Raw genomic sequence first — 25,814 nt, forward strand, 5'->3', positions numbered from 1 at the left:
GATCTCAAGCGTAGCTTCACTGAAGCAAATTAAGACCTTCTTTTATAGAGCTTATTGTAGCTGAAGAGAGCCTGTCTAAAAAATCAGAATCCTTTTTAATATGTTGGATTATATCTTACATCTTCAGAGAATCTTAACAATGATGATTTCATGACATGACCTGGCAAAAATAAAGTGTGTTTTTCTTTAATTTGCTTTAATGGCTTATTGGCTGCAGTAAGCTGAAACACGATCCTTGTGGCCAGCTTTCTGGACACATTTTTTGAAAGGGTCATGTGTGATCTTTCAGAATTTATTAGCCTTTGCTTTGCTCAGTGCAGCACCATTCCTCATTCATTCGAATATGTCCATCAGCTAGAGGAAATCTGTCGGGCATGGATTTCAAGATATTTTTTCTCAAGAAACCAACCCATGATTTTGATAATTAGACTTCATCTGTACCTGACATCCTCACAGCCCTAATGCTGGGTGATCTGAACACTGGTCTTGTTCCCCAGCAAGTATTTATGTTTTAGAAAGTATCACAGAATCACAGAATGGCCAAGGTTGGAAGGGACCTCTGCAAATCACCTAGTCCAACCCTCCTGTTCAAGCAGGATCATCTAGAGCATATTGCATAGGATCACATCCAGATGGGTTTTGAATATCTCCAGGGAAGGAGACTCCACTGCCTCTCTGGGCAACCTGTGCCAGTACTCTGTCACCCTCACAGTGAAGAAGTTTTTTCTCAGGTTTAGGTGGAACTTCCTGTGGTTCAGTTTCTGCCCGTTGCCTCTTGTCCTGTTGCTGGGCACCACAGAGAAGAGGCTGGCCTCATCCTCTTGACCCTCCCCCTTTCGGATACTTGTACGCATCGATGAGATCGCCTCTCAGTCTTCTCTTCTCCAGGCTGAGCAGGCCCAGCTCTCGCAGCCTTTCTTCATAGGAGAGGTGCTCCAGTCCCCTCATCCTCTTTGTAGCCCTCCGCTGGACTCTCTCCAGGAGTGCCATGTCTCTCTTGTACTGGGGAGCCCAGAACTGGACACAGTACTCCAGGTGAGGCCTCACCAGGGCTGAATAGAGGGGCTCCCTCGACCTCCTGGCAACTCTCTCGGAAGATCACCTCCCTCAGCCTGCTGGCAGCTCTCTTCCTAATGCATCCCAGGATACCTTTGGCCCTTCTGGCCCCAAAAGCACACTGCTGCCTCACGCTTCACTTGTTGTCCACCAGGACTCCCAGGTCCTTCTCTGCAGAGCTGCTTGCCAGCAGGTCAGCCCCGCAGCCTGTACTGGTGCATGGGATTGTTGTTCCCCAGGTGCAGGACCCTGCACATGCCTTTGTTGAACTTCAGGAGGTTCGTCTCTGCCTATGCGTGAGGGATAGTTTTGCATAATCATCAGGTGAGATCAGCTGAACCTTGACACCTGAATGAGTGTTCCTCTGATTGCAAGAAGAGAGGTGGAAATCTCAGTCTGGCACCTGAATACCTGGAGGACTCGCATTGATTGTAAGAAAACCTGTAAAACGTATAGAAATGCATATAATCCTTTCAGATATCAGACTGCACGTAGGAATGCACCATGGACTTTAGAAATTTTGTTGAATATATCATCTTTACAGCTGACATATAGCTGGAGATAAGTTGCAATATCTGTGGCATTATCCAATGCAGGGAGCAGAGAGACAGGATAATTTGCATAGCGTACATTGAACACCCTTCTGTAGTGGCACCAGGAGCCTGGTTTTGTTTTCTTAGACTGGAAATACACTATGATCATGACAAAAACTATGGCCAGAAGTCTTTCTGGATAGTTAGATCTTTGCCTGAGAGCTGTGCTTTAAGAATTTGACAGAGCCAGCAAGGGCTTAACTTCTTTAAAGTCTTTCTAGTAACTGAACAGGAGATTTCAGTGGGTACAGTTCCCAATCAGTATGGTAAGGCAGTTGTAATAGTAACCAATCTAGGAATAAATCACGTGGGGGGTGGGGGGGGAGGGGAAGAGTAAGCCATGAGAAGGAAAGTGAATAGTTTCAGAGACCTTCTGTACCTGTTGCAGACTACCACTCAAGAATCAAAGCAGGATAATGTGGAGCTATGACGAACCAAACAATATTTTGCTTGGAAAATTTAATTCTTGCTAAGGCCAGATATACAAGTTTCATGCGTAAGTAACACCTTTTGAATGTAAGTGAAAAGGCTGTCATGAATAGCTAGTAAGAGGCCATGTGCTACTCCAACGAGTTTAATTCCTGTACTGGAGAGGCCTGTTGGCCTACTGGACATCCTTTTCTAAAAGAAGCCTTCTATAGACAGCTTTTCAAAGGCATCCTTTTTAGATTGCTGTATAGATTCAGGTACTTGAGCTGTGGAGCTGAGGAAATTATTACTGGTTTTATTTCACTGGGCTTCTGTTTTTCTACAGTTCATTCATTTAAGGAGAAGTAGTGATTTGCCTTGATAGTATATTCTGAGCTAGGGATTGTGAGAGGAGGACAGAAGTCAGCAGGATTTGTAATAGCTTGGCTTATTATTAGGTGATGTTAAGAGATGTGAAGACAGTGAAGACAAATCCCAGTCTGTGTGGTAGATTGCAGTGAGGAGGTGTCTTAGCTATGACTGAAGAAGCACCAGAACTGCACCAATGCTGAAACGTGGCTTGCTGTGTCTGACCCGACACTAAACTAACACAGCTGTGTTTGTTTTGGAGGTCATGCTGCTAATGTACAATGCACAATACTATGCGGGCATGCTAGCTTCTCCAAAGTAGCTTGGAGCGTCCTGTGTAGATATACTTGGAGAATCAGCTATAGATATGACTTAAGAGGTCCTTGAGCTGTAGAAATAACAAAAAAGACAGACGCATTTCAGAAAAAATAGGATTTTATGTACATTACTTAGTCATTTAACTTACTAAGACTACAACTATGTGATTCATATAATCAACTTTATTCCTTGTTCCAGATAACTGCAGAGGAAAGTTCAAGAATTCAAAAAAGCTTTGTAATATTTTATTGAACTGGAACCCACCTTTCTTTTCTTTTCTTTTATTGGAATTCTGCTGAGTGATAAAAGCCCTTGCTCTAAGGGTGTGTGAAACAGGTGTGGAAAGCTGCAACATTTAAGTGGGCTGAACTGATGGAGCTTTTACTGTAACAAAAAGCAGCTGAAATTTGGAAGGCTGTGGTAACAGCACAGCATTCTTTTTCTGAGGTACGATCCTTCCTTGATGCAATTTTTACATCTCTTTGGCAGTTGCTGCATGATGAGCATCTGGAATTTTGTGCTTTAGGGATTTTAGGGGGAATTAATTAGTCTATAAATCATCATTTAATGAAATCAGCTAAATAAATATGATTGGAGCTAATCAGCTCAAATACCGGTCATATATTGTGTTCCTTGAAATGCTTATACAATGGGATCAACAAATCCTAAATTTCAGCTCTTTGGATTTAATTCCATCTATGGATACACAGATGCAATTGTGATTGAAGCTTAAGAGAGCTGTAATAATTAGCACAGGCTGTGTAGTAGAATGAGTCCCATTGCACTTGCTCAGTGTATTGGCGGCAGAGATGCCCACTAATGTTCATATTTTATTTTTATTGTCTTTTAAATCACACCAAAATAAGGACAAAAAAATTATTCTTTTTTGTTAAGAGGATTTGGTCTGGTCTGAAGGTTGCTGAGTCAAATATTGGTTTTGCTCCATACAGGGAACAGTAGTCCAGCTTTCTCAAAGGGAGATAGCAAAAGGAAGTGAGAACCTTTCCTGTTTGTGTCTGTCAGGCCCCTATTAAACATACCTAGCACAGTAACAAAATTTTACAGCATTTCCTCCAGCCATCTCTAGGAATGAGCTAATCATTTTATCCAGGTAGAGCTACAATTGGCAAGTTTTTTATGTGGTCTTCAGCTCATGGTCATGGCTGAATCTTCATATTGCATCATAGTTAGCACGTAAAAGAGTAGACTACACTGAAATGTTTAAAAACACATACCTGATCACGATTGCAAAAAAGCCCATAAGGCATTAGGAACAATATAGGGTTTTTGTTTGCCTGGTTGTTCATTTGTTTGTTTTGGCAATGTCAGGTGACCTCTTTTGCCAGGTATGACTTTAGGCAGGTCAACTTGTTCAACCTTATCTCCAGGAAATTCATCAGGTGCCTACAACCCAGGAGCTTCAGACAGGTCTACCAACGTCTAAAGCAGCTAAAAACCATGTTTTGTGTTAAACAGGCATTTTTAAAATAAAAATAAAATAAATAGTAAATTTTGAGCCAAATATATTGATTTTACTGTTGTCATTGTTACATTTATGCTGTTTTCACAATGTGTCGTGGTTTGACAGGCCTGCGCCACTGGTATTATGGTACGCACCTGGTGGGCGGAGGCACCCACCAAAGGGCATATGAATAGGGATACCGAAGTGAACAGGCAACCGCAACCTAAGCAGATTCGGGATGGCAGTATAGGTGTTTGCACACTGGTGAATGGATTTACAAACGCTACTGGTAAAATTGACATTAACATTTAATATCAAATAACAATTGCAATAACAGATATAACCCATGAACAATGTAACTATTGTAGGTATATATACACCAATATTTATGAGTAATGGAATAGATGGATCATGTGTATGTACATACAGTAGCAAATCTAGAAACAAACAGAAACACAAAATATGTATAGAAATAAAGGGAAAGATTCCCGAAAGGCCGCGCTGGGTGGATGCGCCTCTCCCTGGTATCGCTGCGGTAAATTCAGTTGGCCACACCTGGTGGGTGTGCCAACCCCCGGTGCCGAGGCCGCAATTCGTGGACTTAGGCTGCACGTGATGCTGCATCTTCTCCCTGTCCTAGGATTATATGGTCTTATGTATGGCTGTCCTCTCACGTGGCGACTCCCGGTCGGGCATCCTGAACAGGAGGAGGGGGAGGGCGGAGGAGCGCGTGCGCCACTCGAGATCCTCTTCCTTCTGCCGGCCCGCGGCTTCTCGGCGAGGCCTCGAGCAAGGCCACTCGGCTTCTTTGAGCCCTGATAAGGGCCACCAAGCTCTCTTCGGCGCGGGGAGTAATTTCAGCTCCAGTGTCCTCTTCCTCTTCCTTCGCTCCTGCACCATCGCGTGCACACACGCACGGTCAGCGGTGGTTCCTTCACAGATAGCCGGATAGGGGCCATAGGCGTACTTTACGGTGACGTAGCCTACGCCGACTGGTTATTTCTCGATCCTTCATTTGCATCTCCTGGCACGCGGACCAAATGGAAGACTTCAGGCGTTAGGCCCCCGGCAGCAGCCTCGTACCACGTGCTCTTGTTCGGTCAATCGGGGTAAAGCTGTTGTGCCCGGGTCGTGGGGAGGACAGCCTGACTGACAGGCAGCGCTTGCTAGAATGCTCTAGGGGCCGTAGGGCTTAACTGTGCCACGAGGCAGATCATGATTTAAGTAACAGGCTAAGCAGAATTTATGCCTTCCTTATGACACTGAAGGAAGAAGCCAGAGCTGATTGATGAATATGTCTTTTGGTCATTAAACATTTTAGTTATGTAGGGAAGATAATGGCAAGATTTGAAGGATGTCTAAAGTTAGCATTTTTCATTATATAGCTTAGTGTAAGTAAGTTTTCCATTACCATGAGCTCAAATGTCTTGAATTAGACCCCCAAAGAAGTAAGATTTCCTTTGAATTTTAAGATTAAAAATACTTTTGGAATAATTCTTTTGCACCACCTGGTTTTAGAATTACATTTTGGCTACATATAAAATCGTTTCTCTGTAACCCTGAGGACCCAGAATTTTTTTAAAGAAAGCTGAAAAGATTCTCCCATGAAAAGATTATCCCGTGTTTACGTGGACCAAGAATTTAGGATCCAAAACTAGCAGTGTTTTAAGATTAGTCATACAATTTCAGGGGTTGGTAATACTAATGGTTAGTATTTCTGTGTGTAACTGTTGAAATGTAAATGTGTCGTAGCAGTGGACGAGACCAAGTTGTCCGCTGAACTCAGACTCAGGGTATCCTGTGTTACTTATTAACCTCAGTAAAGTACATATCTTTGAAACGTGTTAATGAAATACACTCATCATCAGTTTCATTGAATTGAGAGATTAGCCCTTCAGAGAATATATTGTTCCTCTCTTAATAGATTTATTATGCTGTTAAAAAAAATTTGCTCGTTTGTCTTCAGTAGAAGTAGATTACTTACCTATGTAGCAAGTAGATTACTTACCTGTGTAGCTCAGTAACTTCTAATGTGCTCTGTTTGAAAGGGTGAATAGTTTGCTTTTCTTCTAGGCAAATAAGTCAATGAAAAAAAAATTCAGACATATTTTCTCACGACACCCCAAATGTATAAAATCAGTATTGATAGGGCTATATAGGTTTCCCAAAGATTAGTACTGCAAGGTTACATTTCCTAAAAGGTCAATATAGTCCCTATGGTAGGGTGTTTAAAAAGTGCCAGCTGTGGAATTGAGTATATTGATTATAAATGTATTAAATGACTGTACTTCCAAAATTTAGTCAGTTCTTCAATAAAGCTGTAACCTATAGAGTGCTTGAAAATCACTGTGAATTAAAATGCCTTCTTAAATGTTTATAGATATAGTATTTTTACTGTTTTATGTTTTTGGAAATTAGTGACTCTATGTCACGAATGAGTTTTACGAGGAGGTCAGGCTGAGGGGGAGGAAGAGCACATCGGGGGGGAAGCAGCGCATTGTCACACTCTACAATTACCTGAGATAACCATGGCAACACAGTAAATTATCACTGGGCACCAGTTATTCCCTGACAGTTGCTGTAATTACAAAGAAACAAGATAATAAAAAACAGAAATGATTTGTTATCCTTTGCCATCAATCCATTAATTAAAGCCATGTAGAGCTGAAGGACTCAGGAATTTCAAGTATTTTTTTCCTTACTGTAGCACCTCAGACTTCTCGGTGACTGCCTGTAGAGTCTGGCCCCTCTTTCTAACACAAGGTAATACCATTCAGGATGAATAATGAAGTAGTCGTCGTGAATTATATTAGACTGTTTTACATTCCAGAAACATCAAGCAATAAGACTTGACAAGGTCATGATACTAAAATAACATTACCTTGGAAATCTGGAAAATATAAAGCTGTGATTGAGACACGGACATCTCTCTTTGATGCCTCCCTTCAGATGTGTTGTGGTAACTGAAGCATGACCTGAAGCTCTGTGTGCGTATGGTTGTGTGGATTAGTTCATTTTCAGTGCAGACTGCGTAAAAGAAATCTAGGTACAAAGCGGATTGTGGATGTTTAACAGTTCCTCTTACAATGCTGTGTCCTCGCTAAACATCTGAGTTGAGGTCTCAGCTGCAGCACTAGATGGAAGGCTTTTTGTGATCTCTATCAACTATTATAAATCAACATTCCCTAATATACTTTTAACCTATTTAATTATCACACAGCTTATTGCACTCAGGAAGCAGATGTAGCTTAATGCATCAAATATGATCTTGCTCCAGAAGATGAAGTAGCTCCATGGATCAGTGACATAACATTGATCATACTAAGATGCCTGTGAAGGAAAATCTTGACTGCAGTTGGGTTAGACACAGACTAAAATTAACACTTGTGTATCAGCTGTCTGTTAAGTAAATGTTAATAGGCTAATGTCTGTGTACTAATGACAATCCTGATGGGACAGATGCAGATGTGTCTTGTTTAGGAAATCTGAATTTGACTATTTTCTTTCAGAAAGTCCTCAGAATTAATGGCTTTTGGCTGTGTCCCTCCCCTTTTTGGGGTGTGTGTAAATCAACTACACTTAGTATAAGGAATACTGGGAAAATTTATTTAATTCCTTTGTATCCTTTGTAATCCAATGTTTAAATACAATTATGTGATGTTATTATTCTTTCTATTGTTGTTTTTTGTTCATTTTTATTCTACCAATATATAATTTATGCAAAAAGAATCGAGATGTAGACATTAAATACCACAGTCAATACCTGCCAGTAATTAGCATAATGAAATTGACAAACGTTTAGGTATCTGTGAGTTGTGATCATGGCTTAAGTTAGATAAAGGACTGACTGTTAGCTTTCCTCTAATTTCCATTTTTCTCTTTTTGAAAAAAAATATTGAGGTGAAAAAGAAGCTGGTAACACAAGTCATGTGAAAGCCCAGCAACCAGCTTCAGTACAGGTAGTGAGCTTAGTGTAGAGTAACTTAGTATAAAGCCCTACTTTGCAGAACAGCTGATTGGATGGAGACTTCCACAGAGGTACAGGAACAGTCACAAATAAAGATTTCTGCTAGAAGCTGGGAGAGAAATCCCTGTCCTGGGGATGATGCCTATTAGCAGAGCCATTTACCCAGTCCTCCCTCTTTCCCCTTTTGGGGGGAAATTCTTATTAGCTATTTTAACAAATGCTCCAAAAACAGTAGTTATGTTTCCTCACCACGATGCAGGCTTGCTCACCAAATAGCTGTCACCTGTGACCACTTTTATTTGTATCTGATCAGCCAAGCCTTAGGAATCTATTAGTACAGAAGAGCTTGAGAAACTGAATATCTCCCTAAACTTCTGTGTAACAGCAGCTGAAACACGGATGACTCTTCATATACTCTCTTTTTCTACACACATCCCTCTCCATTCAGCTAGTTCCTGAACACCACAATCTGCATTGATTCCCTGCAGTAATGTGTTTTTCTCTTTTCCTTGATCCACCTCCTTATGTGATCCCCAACTTCATTTGGGCTCCACATCTCCTTTCCTTCATATGTTTTAGTACTAGAGGTATTGTTGTGAAAGAAAGTGAAAAGAGAAGGAACTTGTGTTTCTGAGAGAATGAAAGCACTTGCAAGTTGCTGTTATTCACGAAAGTCATTTCGTTCTCTGAAACATGTTATTTCAAAGTCTTTTTCACTTCAGAAGTCCACAGGAGTGTGTATGGGTCAGCTTGGCAAGTTTTCATGCTTGCGCAGCGTAAATGTTGAGACTGGAAGTACTATCTGAAGTGGGAAAGCTGTACCTCTCATGTCTACCTTGCCATATTCAGGAACTGCAAAATGATTAGAAAATTCTGCTCTCATCTGGAAGATACTTTGCCAATTGTCTGTGTGATAAGCTTTTCCTTGAAAAGCTTCAGACTACCAAAAGTAAGACTCGGAATAGAAACTGTGCTACAAGCATCCCTTGTGGTAGAACTGAACAGAAATGCTTACTCTAGAGGAAATAAGTTAATTACCTAAGTAGAATGCAGGAGCCTTATAGAATCAGAATTTCACACAAAACCTTATCCAGAACTGTTTGTTGTCTCTGAGAGAGAGCGGGACACAAAAGGATATTTATATCTGTTGTAGCAGGAACAGTGCTCTGAAATGTCATAGGAACATTAATTCAGGAAGACAGCCTATTTTCTTCTCGATTAATGCACAATGTCCTACATAGGACCTACTTGCTATACTACTGAACATAGCAGGTGACCCCAATGAAATTACTGTGCATTCAGTGATTAAAAAAAAGGTCACGTGAGCTGAAATAAGTATATCTTTCTGGGAATAGAAAAAAAAAAGTATAAAGGAATGAAGCACCATGGACCCTTCTCCCCCCCCCAGTAATGTGAAAGATACAGTTAGAGGTGGAGGAGCGCAAAGCAGAAATGGAAATTGTAAGATGCAGAAGAAGGAGAATAAGGATCCTCAGTATCTCCTGCAGCACTGAAGACTCTCTATAGCTAAAGAGCAGATATAGGCAAAGTGCTCCCTAACTCTTCAGGAGATGTAGTTCTCACTTATGTCTTGATGTATCCTTCTTGTATACCATGAGTGAAACTGATGGCTAGATTCATGGTCAGCAGGGAGCTGCTCTGTCACATCAGATAAGCAAGGACTGTTCGGAAGGTTCCATCCTTTTCTGCAGTCTACTTTTTAGGAACACATTGATTAGAATTTCTGATAATAAAAAACTGCCAGCATAGAAATTCTTGCACACCCTTGATTGCCTTGACCTCTCCTGACCTCTTCCTATGTCACTGGACAGCTACGCTGCTTGGAAGAATTTTTTTTCTGTAAATTCTTGGAAATGAAAATGAATGCTATAAAGACCCTTTTAAACTACACATCTTTTGTATGGTGGTGTTACTGGGATCTGGATGTGATTGTGATTCTGTAAAGAAATACATGTTTACCTGAAATTTAATTATGCTGGCAGTCCTCAAACAAATGAGTTGCTGTTATGTCTGTGGCAAAATTTCTTCACCCTTTTACTCCTGTTTACTTCCCAACATATATAAAATATTCACAGCTACCATCTTTTCTTTTTTTCTTGTTGGAAATCAGGATCATGGGCTCTTCTCAGCATCGTTACGATAAATAGTGCTTGCTATTACTAGAGCTGCAAAATACATTTTAAAAAAAGAACATTTTTAAAAAATGGAGATGTATATATTCTAACATTAGAGTGAATATTTTAAACATTTAATACTATTTAATATCATGCAAACAAAACTTTATACATTTATTTACACTTTTGTATAGCTGTCACCCCAAAGAACTAAACACCCTCTTATAATTTCCTCTTTCAGTACAAGCAGTTAATATTTAGCAGATAATGCCATACCTACTTGATACTGTTTTATTATGCAGCTAGCATAATATTTATCTTACAGTTGATTTTTATGTGATAAGCATTGATTTTAAGGAGTTCAGTTGTGTGTCCTCATTGCATAAAATATCTGATTCCAAAGCCTTTTTTTTTTTAAACTGGGTTCTTCAGCTGTTTAACCAAACTAATCTTTTCTTGAATGCAGGGTAAGCCACAGGTTTTAAGAGAAACTTGTCTCTATAGACTTTCTCAGTATAGAACTAAAAACAAGCAGGATTCTTCCAAGTATGCAGGTAGCACTGAACTTTGTCTACAAGCAGAGAATAACAAGCTTTCTCTCTCTCTCTCTCTTTCTTTCTCTCCTCTATTCACCCAACTTTCTCTTCCCCAACTACTCCGATGTCATTGTGTGGCCAGAGCTGTCATTTTTCCAGGAGTGGCTGGGGCACAACAGGAACTCTTTTCTGTTCCTCACTAGTTCCTGCCCTATTAGAACCACTTCTTCAGACTATTTTCGCAGGACCCATGGACATTTCTGACAATCCGCAGTGCTAATGCCTGCTTTGCTTTTGCACCTACCTGGGAAGAAGGAGGAATGTTGTGAACTGGGATGAAGGCAAAAAACCTACAGTATCCAGACTAAAAATGTCTACGTCTCCTTCCTCTCTCCAGTTAGCCCTGGAGCAGAGAAGTCATTCACATAGCATTGCCCCACCTTGGGGAGAAAAGATGAAAGCAGAGGTGTAGTCTGGATGTGCAGCAAAGAATGGGGTCCACCCAGGCTGAGAAATGTAAAACTGCCTTCACTGTACTGTGTCACCATAACAGGACTGGTGTCAGCAATTTTGGTTTGTTTTTTTTTTTTTGGAAAATGTGAGTTTAGATCCATAATATCGTTGTATTACAGACATATCATCTATAGACATATTGTCTGCTATTAGACCTAGCATACTGGAAGAAGAAGAGGAGCTAGGGTTCGATCCTTCTGTGTTCTGGGGCAAGGATCACTCATAAGAGGATATGAACAAAATTCACGCAGTGTAGTACCGCTCTGAGAGTGGGCAGCAGCGAACGCTCAGGGAGAGAGCCTGAGGAGCAAAGAAAATGCAGAAGATTTTTTCTCCTGTATTCTCTTCTTGCAATTAGTAGCTTAAGGATTGAATGAACTGGAGTTGCATCTGAATCATTGCTTTTAATAACCACTGATAAACACAGTAATGAGGGGTAGGGCAAATCCCTTTTTAATACAGTTATACTGTTGGCTGCATACTCGAATTTTAGTCATTTTAGGGTAAGTTTTAGGAGATATTATGTCTTTGTGCTTCCTGTGGCAGTAAGTTCCAATGCTGATTTACTTTCTGAATCTTTTTATTTCTTTTAAACATGTAGTGAGTACCACCGTAATTTATATCGCACACCCCCTAAATCTGTGTATTACAGATTTCCTGTACCACTCAGTTTCCCTTTGGTTCTGTTTAGTGCATTCATAGATGAGCAGCCAGAATCTGCCCTGTGGTAGGTAAAATTCTGTTGCCTAAACATGGTCAGCTAATGCCATTTCAGAAGCCTTGGGGTATCCATCTGGCCTCCAGCTGCTGCTTCAGAAAGCCATAGGGTTCCCATAGTTTCTGTGTCATATGCAGATTCTATATGTTCTGTGTGAATGTCTCCAGTATCTTAGGGTATTTAAAATGGCATTAAATGCCTCTGTTTATAGCAATTGAATGCAATTCTGAGAGAGAATGTTTTCCTGTCCCTATTCTGAAGCGAGCCATTTTAGGGTAAGCTTAAAAAGAAGTCTTTTCAGATTTTTCAATAGGTGTAAGACAATCACTGTTTGTTATTTTAGTAACCGTATTTTTCATTGTTTGAAAACATCTGTTGTATGGAGATGGACTAGATAATAGCTTTATTTATCACTGAGTCCTTACATAGCTTAATATGGTATATATTCCTCCTCTGTCTGCTAGCCTAACATTCACAGATTCGCTTTTCTTACTTCTACTTAGTTGTTTATAATTCTTTGGTATTTTTGTCCCAAGCGTTAAATGTTTTAACAGCACTTCTTTTCTCTTTCCATTGGTTTCATTTCAACCTCCCATTTCTTTTGTCTCATTGAAATGCTTATCATTGAGGATTTTTCTTTTTAATTTTAGAGGTACATTCTTCTTCTATGGGAATTCTAAGTACTGAAAGTTCAAATGGTTACCCTCCCTTTTTCTACCTTACGGAGAACAATTTAATTCAGGTACATCACTGTAGTCACTTTTTCTTTTTAAAAGTTAATTAAAATTAAAAGGTAATAGTAATAGTAGTAGTAGTAGTAGTAATAATAATAATAGCAAGTATTAGCACTTGAAACTAATTATATAACTTAATAAAATGATGATCCCCCAATTCCAAGGTCCTTCCAGTAAAGCTGAATTCTGACAGTAATGGGTATAGCAGATGGTGCATTCTGAAGTTTTTGGTATGCACCAGTTAACTGTATTACAGTGTACATTAAACTGACTGATTTTGTTTACCTAAACCTACCCTTGAATCCATGCTTACTGCAGTGGGTTTCACAGCAGAGGGAGTGCCTATGTGGACCAGCTTAGAGGATGAAGACTCAGCTTGAGTAATTTTTATTTCATTTCAGAAAATAAACTGAATATCAAGACACTAAAATCTGGTCAAATACCATAGCAAGTTTTGTAGTGGCATCAACTCCGCTGGAGTTCTGTAATGATCTTATCCGCTAGATATTCTGTAAATGACAGTTGTGGGGCTTATGAACACAGCTGCTTTTTAAGGTACTAAAGTAGCAAATTATTTATTAAAAGTTTTCATATATGAAAAAATCCAGGGCTGTTGATTTAATTTAATAGATTTCAATGTTTTAAAACAATATGTTTTTAAAGGCTCCCCACTATTTATATTTTGAAGATTCATTACAGATTAATTATTTTTATATGTAGCTGACCACTACATTTCCAGTCTTCCAGATATTCTACTTGTTTTCCACTTCCCAAGGCATAAAGAGAACCTCTTCACTGGGAGACACCTGGGCAAGTGTGCTCAGTAACCTTGCAGGAAACTGAGATTGCAGCTTGCATTAGGAGAGGGTAGGTTTTAGGTCCATGTGTACTGCAATTTGATGAAGTAGGCACCTGGCTATGTATAAGGTAGCTGTTGAGCAGCAGCAACTTAAGAATATCAATGGTAACTAAATATATGTGTTTAAGGATTTATTTGAGAGGAGCTGAATAAAATTTTAAGTCCAGCATAGAAAGAGCCTGTTCTAAAATAGTTGTTTATCATAGTCCTCCTTTTCAACACTGCAAAGCATTAAAAATTTAAAAGACTCCATTTCATCCTGGATTCTGTATTATAAACCTCATTTGTTCCACTTTTTCTCTTCTCTAAATAACATTTCTGGCTGGTTTAAACTGCATTTTGAAAGGCTCATAAACTGCTGAGGTCACAGACACATTGTTTCAGTAATATTTAGTTAATGTGCTAGTTTAACACAGAGTGGTTTAATGCTGCTGGCTGTAAACTGGAGAGGAGGAGGGAGAATTTTTTTTACTACCAGATTATTACTTTGTATCTACAATAAGTAAATGTGTCTTTAGACTTAATAAACTGTAACTTACTCTTTTTTGCTGTAATAAACTAGTGGATATGCATCTTCAAATGGATAGTAACAGAAATATTCTACAATACGTCCTGCTATAGGATTTATAGCAGATTATCTGTTTGTCTGGTTTTGAAGTGATTTTGAAGCAGGATCTGTTTGTTAGCCCTCTGTGCTTTGAAAACTCTGAAGGAGTTGGTACGCAGCATAGCAATGACGCCGATGCTTTTAGGCAACCACATCATTCTTGCAGTATGTATGATTGTTAAACTGATGTCCAGCAGTCGACAAGTGCCTATGTTAATGACTTGAAAAGCTCAGGAGACTGGTTCTGATGCACAGCTCAGTAGTTCTTTGTCTGTCTTTTGAAGCCCGTCATTGGACTTAGCCCCAGCACTGCTGTCAGGACAGTGCAATCACTTTGTGCCATCCTGTCTTTAATGGAGTAGAATGGATAGAGCTCTGTCTCCATATTTTTCCCACTGTATCCCATCCCTTTCTGTCTCTTTTGGTTAAGCCATTGCTGTGAAGGGAAAAGAGCACTTTCACCCTTTGCTAACTATGAGACTAAACTCCTAGACTGTTCTTTTACAGGCTGAGGAGGTTAAAGAGACTGGTTTTTTCTCTTTTGCTTTACCTTTGCAACTGCAGGAGTGTGATTTCAAAACAGGTCTGTACATTTTCTGAGCAATATTTCAATGTGGAATTTGAATTGTTTTCCTTCCATTTTTCAGTCTACAGTGATACATCAAAAAAATAAGAGTTTCTTAGGTATTCTGGAATTGCTCAGCATAGATAGACCTCAGAAATAGATCTCAAAATAAGTTAGTAACTATGTTCATACAAAAAAAAAAAAAAAAAAAGATTAGCTCAAAGAAGGATGAAGGTTCACACACACTTTTTCTTATTTTATCCAAGCTTGTTAAGTGTTCTTGAGACTCTACCATGCCTATTTTTGCCATCCAGAATATATTACAATTTTAGTTAGGATGGAGATTGTGTACAATTACTTGAGTCAGTCATGGGTTAAAATGATGCACTGCAGCATAACCACATAGAAATAATATGTGAAAAGGCACAATTCCCTCTTTGCTCTTTAGCTACTTTGTTGAATGATTGCTGGCAAATTATGTCAAAAGTGATTATGAAATTATTGAAATGATTTAAAAAATGTGGCCTGCATTACATTCTCTGAGATGGTCTACACAGGCATTATAGGAACATTTTTTGCTAAGCAAAAGTAACATTTTCCCTTGAGGGTGCCCAATAAGAGCAGCTCCTCTATGAGGATATCCAAGCTCATTCTCTAGGATAAAAATTCTATCCAAGAACTATTCAATGCGATTTTCCAAAATCTTTTTATATAGACTGGAATTTATACAACCTGGGCTAACTACTTTAGAGTGTTACGATCTGCATTACTTTCTGTCCAGAGTGTGTTACATTTAGATTTAGCAGCCAGTTAAAGGCCAGTAAGCTGAGCAATTAAACAAACATCTTAAACTAGTACCAACATGCAATTCCCTGTAATGCTAATGAAATATTGCCTGCATGCATAGCACAGTGCACTACAGGAGAGCAAGAGTGTGCAGTTCTGCAGACCTGATTCTCAAGAAAAGGAGCACTTGTACAACTCAGCAGGTTTGTTACAGTGTTATACACAGAATCTAGAGGTGCCTCCACCTATGATATTACTAGACATTAATCAGCCTCAATGATTCTCCACTTAGTTAAATTAGCTGTCTATACATTTGTAATCAGGTTTTCCACAGAAGGGTCCACTTATCTTTACTTTGAGAAAATGTACACTCAGTGGACTATCCATAGCTGTATATTTTATTAGATAACCTGTTGATTTTGTAGATTATCCATTCTCAGATAAACTGTTTGTCTGGATCATCCATCAGGGTATATTTTTCATCAGATGAGATTAACATTTTTTTAGGACCAGTAATTAACCACTAGTGATTTGTTTGTAGTCTGGGGCCTCTAGTTCCATCCCGTGCTTGCAGTGTCAAACTTTCTGCTACCCTCTTTTGTTCATAATTTTGGGGACCTCAACTACAATCCCCTGTTTTTCTTCAGCAGCCCTTAAACTTTGCTTTCCTGATTATGTAAGTATTTTATTTTATCCTAATTATTTTATTAACACAACCTAGTCATGCCTATTGAATGATGCATTACACAAAACAGTAATGCACTAGAAGATATATATTTCTAGGCAGACAGATGAAGATAATGATCTTGCACCACTTGTTAACTATATCTACTAGTTATGGCAACATCACTAGTACATTATCAAATCTACTTTACAACAGGAGCTTTGATTTTTATTGCATCCTCTAAAAATCTGTTTTTCAATGGATGGATACTAAGTTCTTCCTGGAAATTTTCATCCTAAGCATTTTTTTTTTGTCCAAATATTCTAATTCCAGGGTTTAACAAGCTTAACTTTATTAACTTGGCAAAGGTCATTTTAACTTCTGCTGTATGAGAGGGATCTTTTTGGACTCAGCTGGAATGGCAGGATGACTGAGGTGCACAATGTGAAATCCTGTTATGCTTTAGCTGAGAACACCACAGTGTCAAAAAGAAGGATTGTTCTGGCTTGTACTATAGTCTGTCTCTTTTGTACATGACATTTCTAAAAGCAACAATAGATTATAAATGCTCACTGTTGTTGCTGAGTGTAAGAATGTCTGAAATTTCCATTTGTCTTAAGGGATACAAAGGACATTCTGCATCTCTTGGGAAAAGATAGCTGCTCTTTCCATGATTATTTTTTTTAAAGTTACTGAATGGAAAGATGACTCCTATACAGATAATTTTTTTTGATATTCCTGTGGTTGCTCATATGTAATTTTTGCTGCCAGAGTTCTGCTGGTAGAACTGTGAAGGTGGCATGGTGGTTAATGATGTGCCACTCTTAAAGCACTCTATTTCACCGGGTGTCAATTTTGCATTAGAATCATTATATAAAACAAAAGAACAACATACTTTATGGGAGACAGACAGACACTAGTAGTATTTGTGTTGAAATTATGGGGTATGTAGGTTGCTATCCCCACTTCTCGTGGCTAACTTCTGAATGATATTTATGCAGGCGTTCATGCTTTATTTGATATTCTCCACTGATGCACACCTTTATTTAGTACCCCTACTACCTTTACCAGCTTATACTGTAAGAATGAACTATGAACTGGGTGTTCTCCTTTTCTTAGTTGTCTTATGGAGAAATAAGAAAACTTTATTTTGGCGGTTTTATTTTTTGTTTCTCTTGAATAAAATTAGATTTCATTCTCCAGTCACTGAAACAGAACTTTAGTGTATTTGAATTTGTCTTCAGTAGACCTCAGTTATAACTGTGATTCATCTACACATGAATTTGGGGGACGTAAATATGACATTCGTTATGTAATTTTGAAAAGCCTCAGTGGGAGTACAGAGCCTTGAAGGTGATAGCACCTTGAGGGAATTCATCACAATCTGTTCTAATTTGGCTGGCTTGATTGCTAAGGTAGACATGTAGTTTTCAAACTTTGAACACTTTGTTGATTGAAGTAAGAACAGAGTGTCAATTTATAACTTTTGACAGCTTCAGCAATGGGTCTTTCTATCAGACAGTGTCATATAGAGGAGAGAACAAAAAAACAGCTACTCTCTTTAATATATATTGATAAAACACTTTTATACACGTGGTCAGCGCTGCAAAATCATCACATCATTAACTTCGATCAGATTTAAACGCTTGTTCCACAAGGCCTGTTATGAGTGTTGGTTCCTAAGTAGATGATATGCGTTTTATTTTTATACTTAACAGGGATAATTTTTTGGGGAAGTTCATTAGAAGATTGCTATTTTATGCCCACTGCACTATATTCACATTCTAAAGTGAAGTTCTGCCTTTCCGCAAGTCAGAAGGAGTTTTTCCACTTCTGATTTCTCACAGACCTGGCTAATGTTCTGTAGCACAGAAAGAATATTGCAAAATATTATCTTTTCAAGTTGTTTTGATTAATTCTCATGGTAGATATACAGTGGCTTTTGTGGTGATGATAATATCACACATTTTCTTTATGAGGTTTCTGGATTTACTACCATATTGCCATTACGTTAAGAAGAACCTGCTCAGCATGATCAGCTGTCTCTAATTATTATTTTTCCCTCAGAATATATTTTCTGAAAAATTGCTTAACAGGTATTTATCCTAATTGCTTTTTAATTTTTTATAGGGAGTGCTGGAACACCTGTTATCTTCAATGAAAATGGAGATGCTCCTGGACGCTATGATATTTTTCAGTATCAAATCACCAACAAGAGTACAGAATACAAAGTAATTGGCCAGTGGACTAACCAACTTCATCTAAATGTAAGTAGTGGTTTGATTATGATGTTGATATTGGAGAAATGCAATCATGTGGGTATTACATTATTTAAAATCACTTCAAAAATATTGAGTATTTCTAATAGCAGGCAGAAAAAAATTCTCCCCTTCTCTTCGTGAGAACACAGTAAAAGATAACAAAACAAAACTGAGGTTAAGTTGTGTACTTACCTGCTTCTTTAAATAATATTTTAGAATAATTCTGACCATGAAGTTAGGCAGGGTAACATAAACGTATACTGCAAAAGAGAATATCAGACAAAATGATTAGCAGATATATGCTGCTCAGGATTTTAAAATGTAGACAGGATGTAAGGGTATGAAGATGTATTTAAGTAAAAGAGAAGTTTAGACTCTCTGACCACTTTTGATTTGACTGAAACACCTGGATAATGAGCTACTACAATACAAATATTTGTTGAATATAAAGGGACAATTTGGAAATTTTCTATACAGTTAACTCAGATTAGTATAACTGCTTTTTACTTGACCACAGAGGAAACAACACCTAACAACTTAACCATCCTTAGGAGGTGTTTTTAATTGCTGATTTAATATACTCTGTAGGTTTTACAGTAGCTAAGCCCCATCTGTGCATTGAATTATATTTGCTCTGGAAAACAGCATCACAACAAGGTTCAGGGAATATAACATACAAGAATATTTGTATGCCAGCTAAACATCTAGCCACAGCTTTAACTTGAGAGGTTGTTGGGGCCTAAGCACTTCTTTCTGTCAGAGAAAATGGCTCCATATGAGGAGAGTTACAGTCGCAAGTAGGGTAAAATGAAGTTAATCTGTCTCCCTGTTAGATGTGCAAGATTTATAGGGTTTACCTTGAGGTATGCTAGCCATCTGGGTAGCTCTGAAAATCTGAAATACCAATCGTGTTTTGCTAAAGGCTAGTGAGAAAGGGGACGGTCTGAAATGATGACTGAATTCACCAAAGGGATTTTATTCAGTGAATTCAGTCAAAGCACAAAGAAAAGGTTTCAGACAGCTCTAGTTTTCCACTTGCAAGGCTCATGATAAAGAAAGATAAGGACTAATAAAGCAAAAAAAACAACACAAATATATTTACAGATGATCGTTCATTTGGGACTACTTTGCAATAACTATGAGTGCTACATTGCTGCTAACAATGTTGCACGTGATAGCTCCACTATTTTCAGCCGTAGCGACTAAACTGTTTTACCATATCTATAACTACTTGGCAAGTTAATTCTTGGGTCCAAATAGAAAAAAACTACCAATTGAAACTGTATGTAACATTGTGTGGCAATGTTTTCTCCCTCCAGTAATCTCTTATCTTTCTGTGGAAAAGCATGGAGAGAAAAGGGTTAAACATGTTTAAAGGTTAACACTAAATGGACATTTCTGGAAGGCACCAGAGACCCTTATCATAATTATTATGACATATATTACAGGTCTCTGTTATTGCTACAGTTTTCTGAAAAGTTATAGTATTTATAAGATACACTGAGAAACTGATACCTATATTCTGAATAAATAGCAGTTATATAGTAGTAGTTAATAGCTGTCTTAGAATTTGCTTCAACTTTAATTCCATATATAATGGAATTAAATGTTTAATTCCAACATGCCTCTCTCTATCCTCCCTGAGACTGCTAAACTTGTAATTAAGTCTAGCTTTTCAGTGCCATTGTTTATGCCTGATGCATTCACACTCCAAGGAGTTCTCTGAAAGATAGTACTGGACTATGCATCTACTCAATGATATGGAGCAGATTTGCATCTGCTCAAATGACTTAAACAACACCATCATAACCATATAGACCACTAAGTTAACAGAGAAGGATTCACTTGAGGAGCTAAGGAAGTCACTTGTTAAAACTCACCAAGAATGAATGTTTAGCATGTTCCTTTGGCTCTCTTCTTTTGTCTTTTTTCACCACCATGAGCCCACAGGCCCTGCCAGACATAGCTGGTTGTCCATATTCACTGACCAGCTCTGTTTGGCTTGCGAGCAGCCATTTGTACACCAAGCCTGGTGCCAGGGGGTCACCCTGTGTGCTGGCATGCACCCCCCTGCTCATATAGCTGGAGGTGAGAGCAGTCACACAGCTGCTCAGTCCCCCCCCCCCCCCCAATGCTGCAGCTGAATTCAGCAACGAGGCATTTCTCTCCCTGCTTTTCCCTCCTGTTTCTGAACTTATTCATCTTCATCAAAAAACTTGGAAGATTTCTAAATGGAAGACTGGGGTTTACTGTCTAAAGTTTGTCAGGGCTTGCGGTACTGGATGTCAATCTTTTTCAGTGTCTGTTGGCATTGCTGCAGTAAAAATAAAGAATTAAGTAATGATAGGGATGATACAGTTTGTTTCAGTATGTTTCTGTATTCACTAAACTTATTTAGTACATGTATCAATGCTAGTTATGCCACATGATGATCTGCTTTGTCAACCCTACCTCCTTATTTCACTAGACAAAATATGTTGAAACCAAGTCATCTTTGTGAATGATTGTCAATACTCTAAATAGTCATATTGCAAATTAGATAATTCCTTTGATTGCCGGTGGATTAGGTGTGTCACAGTGGAGCTTTTCAGTGAAAGCATCTGTGTTCATTGAAGGCAAAATGGTATTATGATGGCAGGACACTTTTTATCCTGCTGCTTTATGAAGGATAGTGTTTTTTTTTTAAATATGATACTTTTCCCACTGTGTCCTTCTTTCAGCTGCGCAGTTTCCTCTTAATGAAGGCACAGATAACTATGATTTTTAATGAATGTCTATATCAACTAAATATACTCTATACCTACTTCTACATGCATGCACACTCTTATTTTTGAAGACATTTCTATTTCAAATCTTGCAGTAATGTGTTGTAAGATGTGACTGTGTTTATGATTACATTTGTCTATACAGCTGATGCCATACTTCAGAAAGTTTATAGCATTTATTTATTTATTTATGACAGAAAGATAAGTCATGGAAGTACTGAGTTTGCAGTACAGTTTAATCTTTTGTACAATTAAAGTAACTAAAATTAGAACAATTCTTACACTTAAGTTACTGAACTAGATAGGTTTCTTTTTTTATTTATGTTTTTTCTTTCTCTCTTTTTGTTTTCCTTTCCCTTAGGATACTCCGTGATATTTTTTCTGCTAGGTGTTGACTGCAGTTCTCTGTTTTGTGGGCTGTGGCTCATTACCTGGTACTCTGGTCTGGTCATGTCTGTAGACTGTCAGGAGTCTCTCTGGTGGTATCTCTGGTTCTTCATAGTTTTCACTGACTCCACAGAATCCTTGTGGTCAAGTTTCATGCTTGTTCCTTTCCTAATGTAATGCTGCCTTTCCCTTTGGGCTGAAAGTGCTGACTCTGGCTAGATAAAAACTCTGTACTTGCTCCCCAAGGGGCTCTTTGTCAGCAAACTTCTCTAGCTGCAGAGACCCTTCTAGCTGTGATACTGGTTTCTCCCTATAGTCCTTAGTAATATTAATGTTCTGCTTTAGGCAGACTGACCTTTCAGTTTCCTTTGCAGCAGCCATAGCTTCCAGGTATAGGAACTTCATGACTACTGCTCAGCAGTAATCTTGTAATTCTTTTCTAAAAAAGAAATGTACACGTGACAATGCTAATATGGAGACTCAGCAGCAGAGACATACAATATAGAAGTTAAACTTAAAAAGAATCATGAATCCTAATAAGTTACCTCAATCCTTGACTGATACAAGGCAATTCTGAAAGCGGAAAACAGGATCCCAGAAAACCTAATTGTCCTTTATATATTTGTCATCTTACACCACTCTGGAAACGTAAATTTATACCTCTTTTAGAGTCCTTTTACTCACTGAGGTTGTCTGATTTAAAGAAACTTAGTGTACCAGACCCTAAAATTTTTTAGTATAACACTGATGTAAAAATAATTGTTTTAGAACATCTATTGATTGACTATAGGTTACCTGCCAGAGGTTTGTAAATGCGTTCTGGGAGGGCAAAAGGATGGGGCCAGTCTCCTCTCGATGGTGCCCAGTGGCAGGACAAGAGGCAATGGGCACAAACTGAAACACAGCAAATTCTGTTTGAACACAAGAAAGCACATGTTTAACCAAGAAAGCACTGTGAGGGTGGTTGAACGCTGGCACACGTTGCCCAAAGAGACTGTGGAGTCTCCATTCTTGGAGATATTCAAAATGCATTTGAACATGGTCCTGGGCAACCTGCTGTAGCTGACCCTACTAGAGCTAGGGACTTGGATCAGACAGTCTCCGGAGGTCCATTCCAGCTCCAACTATTCTGTGGTTCTGTGATTTTATTGTTTATTTTCTTTCTTTTCTTTTCTTTATTAGTAGCAGAATGTAACTTATTTCAGTGAACCTGGATAGGTATAAATCTTTCTCCCTCAGAAGATTCTGGTTTTCATAATTAACTAAGAAAAAAAAAACTAAAAAGATAGTTGTTTCTGCAAAACTTATGGTTTATTCATATTGCAACAGCATTTTGCATACCAGGTCACATGTAAAACTTCTCTACAAATGTGTGAGTTGAGCAAATTTGAGCTCTCAACCATTTAATCTTCACAGGAGAAAAGTTGCTAAGAAAAATATTGATTTTCCTGGCCTTTATGGTTTGAAACCTGCTTCCTTTTATGATTAATAATGAATTCTGTTTTAGAAATTTGCTTTTTTTAATTGTACTTCTTGTAACACAGGGACTTGATCTAGATGTTGACTGATGGCTTTTGTCAGTGGCAGTTAATGAAAGTAGCCCCAGTCCTATAGCTTTAATGACAGATTTCTCAGTTAGCTTCATGTCTTATGAATTCATTCATTTTTTCTTATTGATTGTTATTTATTATTTATTAGGAGTTTTTTTCTTCTTTAAAAATGTTCTATTTTGAAACTGAAATTCCAACTGGAAAAAGGAAAGTTAAAGTGTTTAAGAATTTTAAAAAGGAAATATTTTGACTTCAAATAAAACTCCCTTTTTTTTTTTAGTTTAAAACATTCTCACAGTTAATTTGAAATTTACACATCGTTTTGGTTTACCAAAATTAATATTAAAAGATTTAATCTAAAAAGGTTACAAGTTCAAATCCATACTCTTCCAAATTAGTGCTGTTGATTGAAGGGACTTCAGATAGATAGACAAAATTTTTGGTGCTTTCAAAATCAGTTATTTAGCTGAGGCAATTAAAGAACTTGAGTGGATACACATTTGTGTTATCTTAGTCCTTAAGAAGTAAAAATGCCCCTCAAAACACTATGTTTTAAATGAAAACATAGTGCACATAGTGAAATTTTTAGGGCTTTTTTTTTTTTTGATCAATGTGCATGAGTTCTATTGAAGTCATGAAAAGAAATTCTCCAAAAAACAATTTGAGCATACTCAGAAATAATAAGATGCATAAACTTTCAGATTTATGGAATGTATGCACTGAGGATATAAATGACTTAGGGGCAGCCATTTTTCTGTGATGGTCTAGATTTATAAGTAAGAAAGTTATAGTTTAAAATTACTCTGAAGTGACGAACTATCAAGAGAGACAGCCATAATCATCATCAGCCTTAAGCACAGTGTTTGGTGAACTAGTAAAGACTGGGAACCCTGCATCAAGAATGAACTTTCCTTCAGGCAGCTGTATCACATGAAGAAGTGAATCAGTATTCGATCTATCTTCTTTTCTAGGGCTCTTGTAAGTGGTATAGCTAATCCTGAAGAAACCTATCAGCACTGACATTAGTCAATTCTTTTTAGAAGTAATGATTCAAACTGCGTTAGCTTCCATTCTTGTGACATGGTTTTGTCTCTTGTGACAGAAGAAAATGATTCGAGAAGCTTTTAATATTTATTCTAACTGCAGTGAACAAGTTTTAAGATTTGCTGTAGGCCATTATATTTCATTTAAGAAGCCAGAAAGCCTTTTTTTTCCTGTGGTAACAATTATATAATTGATATATATATATTTAAATTGCTGAACCTAATCCCTGTTTTTAAAAAAAGATTGCACTACAGTGAAACACACAAAGCAGTAGCATTTAGAGCTATATATGGTTATATATATAAACAAAATATGATAATCATACTACCTGAAGGCTGTTTCTGCCCATATATAATAGGGCAGTAGAGTTCAAACTTGCACTCTAACCATATTATTAGCCAGAAGACTGTTGATGCTGGATGCTCAGGTTAAAAATCAAACTAATTGGGTGGGACAGGCAAAAAATATTTTGGGTTCTTTTATCTTTATTCTCAAAATTATACTGCTAGCTCCCTTTACAGTATACAGGGCTCAGAGCTAGGTAGAAAGAGACTAGTACGGTCTCTAGAGGAATACTTAGGTTTTACAACAGTAGTCATAGTCTTAGCACTGGTCAATAAATATGACTCAGAATTTATTCTTCTTTACTATTGGAGACTGAATTCAATAGGAAACTTTCAGTATGCACTAAAGATAAGTGCTAGGCATGTGTACCAGTAGACTGCACTGGATGCAGATTGTGGACCAGCTGCCAAAATATATGGAACATGGAAGAAAAATGGGATTTATGATTTTGAAAGATTATAGACTGTATTATTCTTACAAATTTTACTTTTTCAGAAAAAAATAACATGAAAGCATATGTTAAAAAAGCTTTAAAAGATTTTGAGATGCTATGTTAATACAATGGATGTTATTTTAGACATGACTGAAAATCAAAACAGCACTTAGATTCAAGATCCAGTGCCCCTAGAAGAACCCAATAGGACTGACAACTTATCTTGTCGTCTTCATACAGCTTTTTGCTGTGTCAGTCCTAATAGTCTCAGTCTCTTTCTTTCTCTCTCTCTCTCTCTTTTTTTAAATGAAACAGACCTCTTGACTGAATCTCTAAGTATAGAAAGAAAGGAAAATGGAAAAAAAGAGAGATGCTGAGAAAATATTCTGAACTTGGCTAACCATTTGTTTTTCGCTAGAGATACTGCCAATGAAATAGTCTCTGCTTGAGAGTTAGGATGAACAGAATTTTTTCCCATCTTGTCAGGGTCAGTGAAAGGCAGGTTTCTCAAATGAAGCATTGGGTTGCAGTTGTACATTTGGCTATGAATTTGTCACAGGGTTCTTGAGTGGGTGGTAGATATTTTATAATTTTTTGTGATCATCCTGTGTAAGAAGCATTACAATTAGAATGAAGTGCTCTTTAAATAGTCATAGCCAAAAGGACTGTCCTATATTCTTGTTTATCTACAGAAACAGAAAGGAGACCTTGGCATGCTTGAAAAATAAAATGAATCACT

General features: G+C 37.9%; 1 protein-coding gene across 4 annotated transcripts in view; it reads left to right on the plus strand.

The window, feature by feature from the left end:
- Nucleotides 1-25,814, plus strand: part of GRM8 (glutamate metabotropic receptor 8) — a 345,111-nt gene that overhangs the window by 259,491 nt on the left and 59,806 nt on the right. For all 4 annotated transcript variants that reach the window (XM_009686395.2, XM_009686397.2, XM_068931743.1 and 1 more), the window contains exon 8: nt 18,421-18,557. In XM_009686395.2, the coding sequence (XP_009684690.1) occupies nt 18,421-18,557 (137 nt within the window). The remainder of the gene's footprint in view (nt 1-18,420; nt 18,558-25,814) is intronic.

The sequence above is a fragment of the Struthio camelus genome, chromosome 1 (genome assembly GCF_040807025.1).
Source record: "Struthio camelus isolate bStrCam1 chromosome 1, bStrCam1.hap1, whole genome shotgun sequence".
NCBI lineage: Eukaryota > Metazoa > Chordata > Aves > Struthioniformes > Struthionidae > Struthio > Struthio camelus.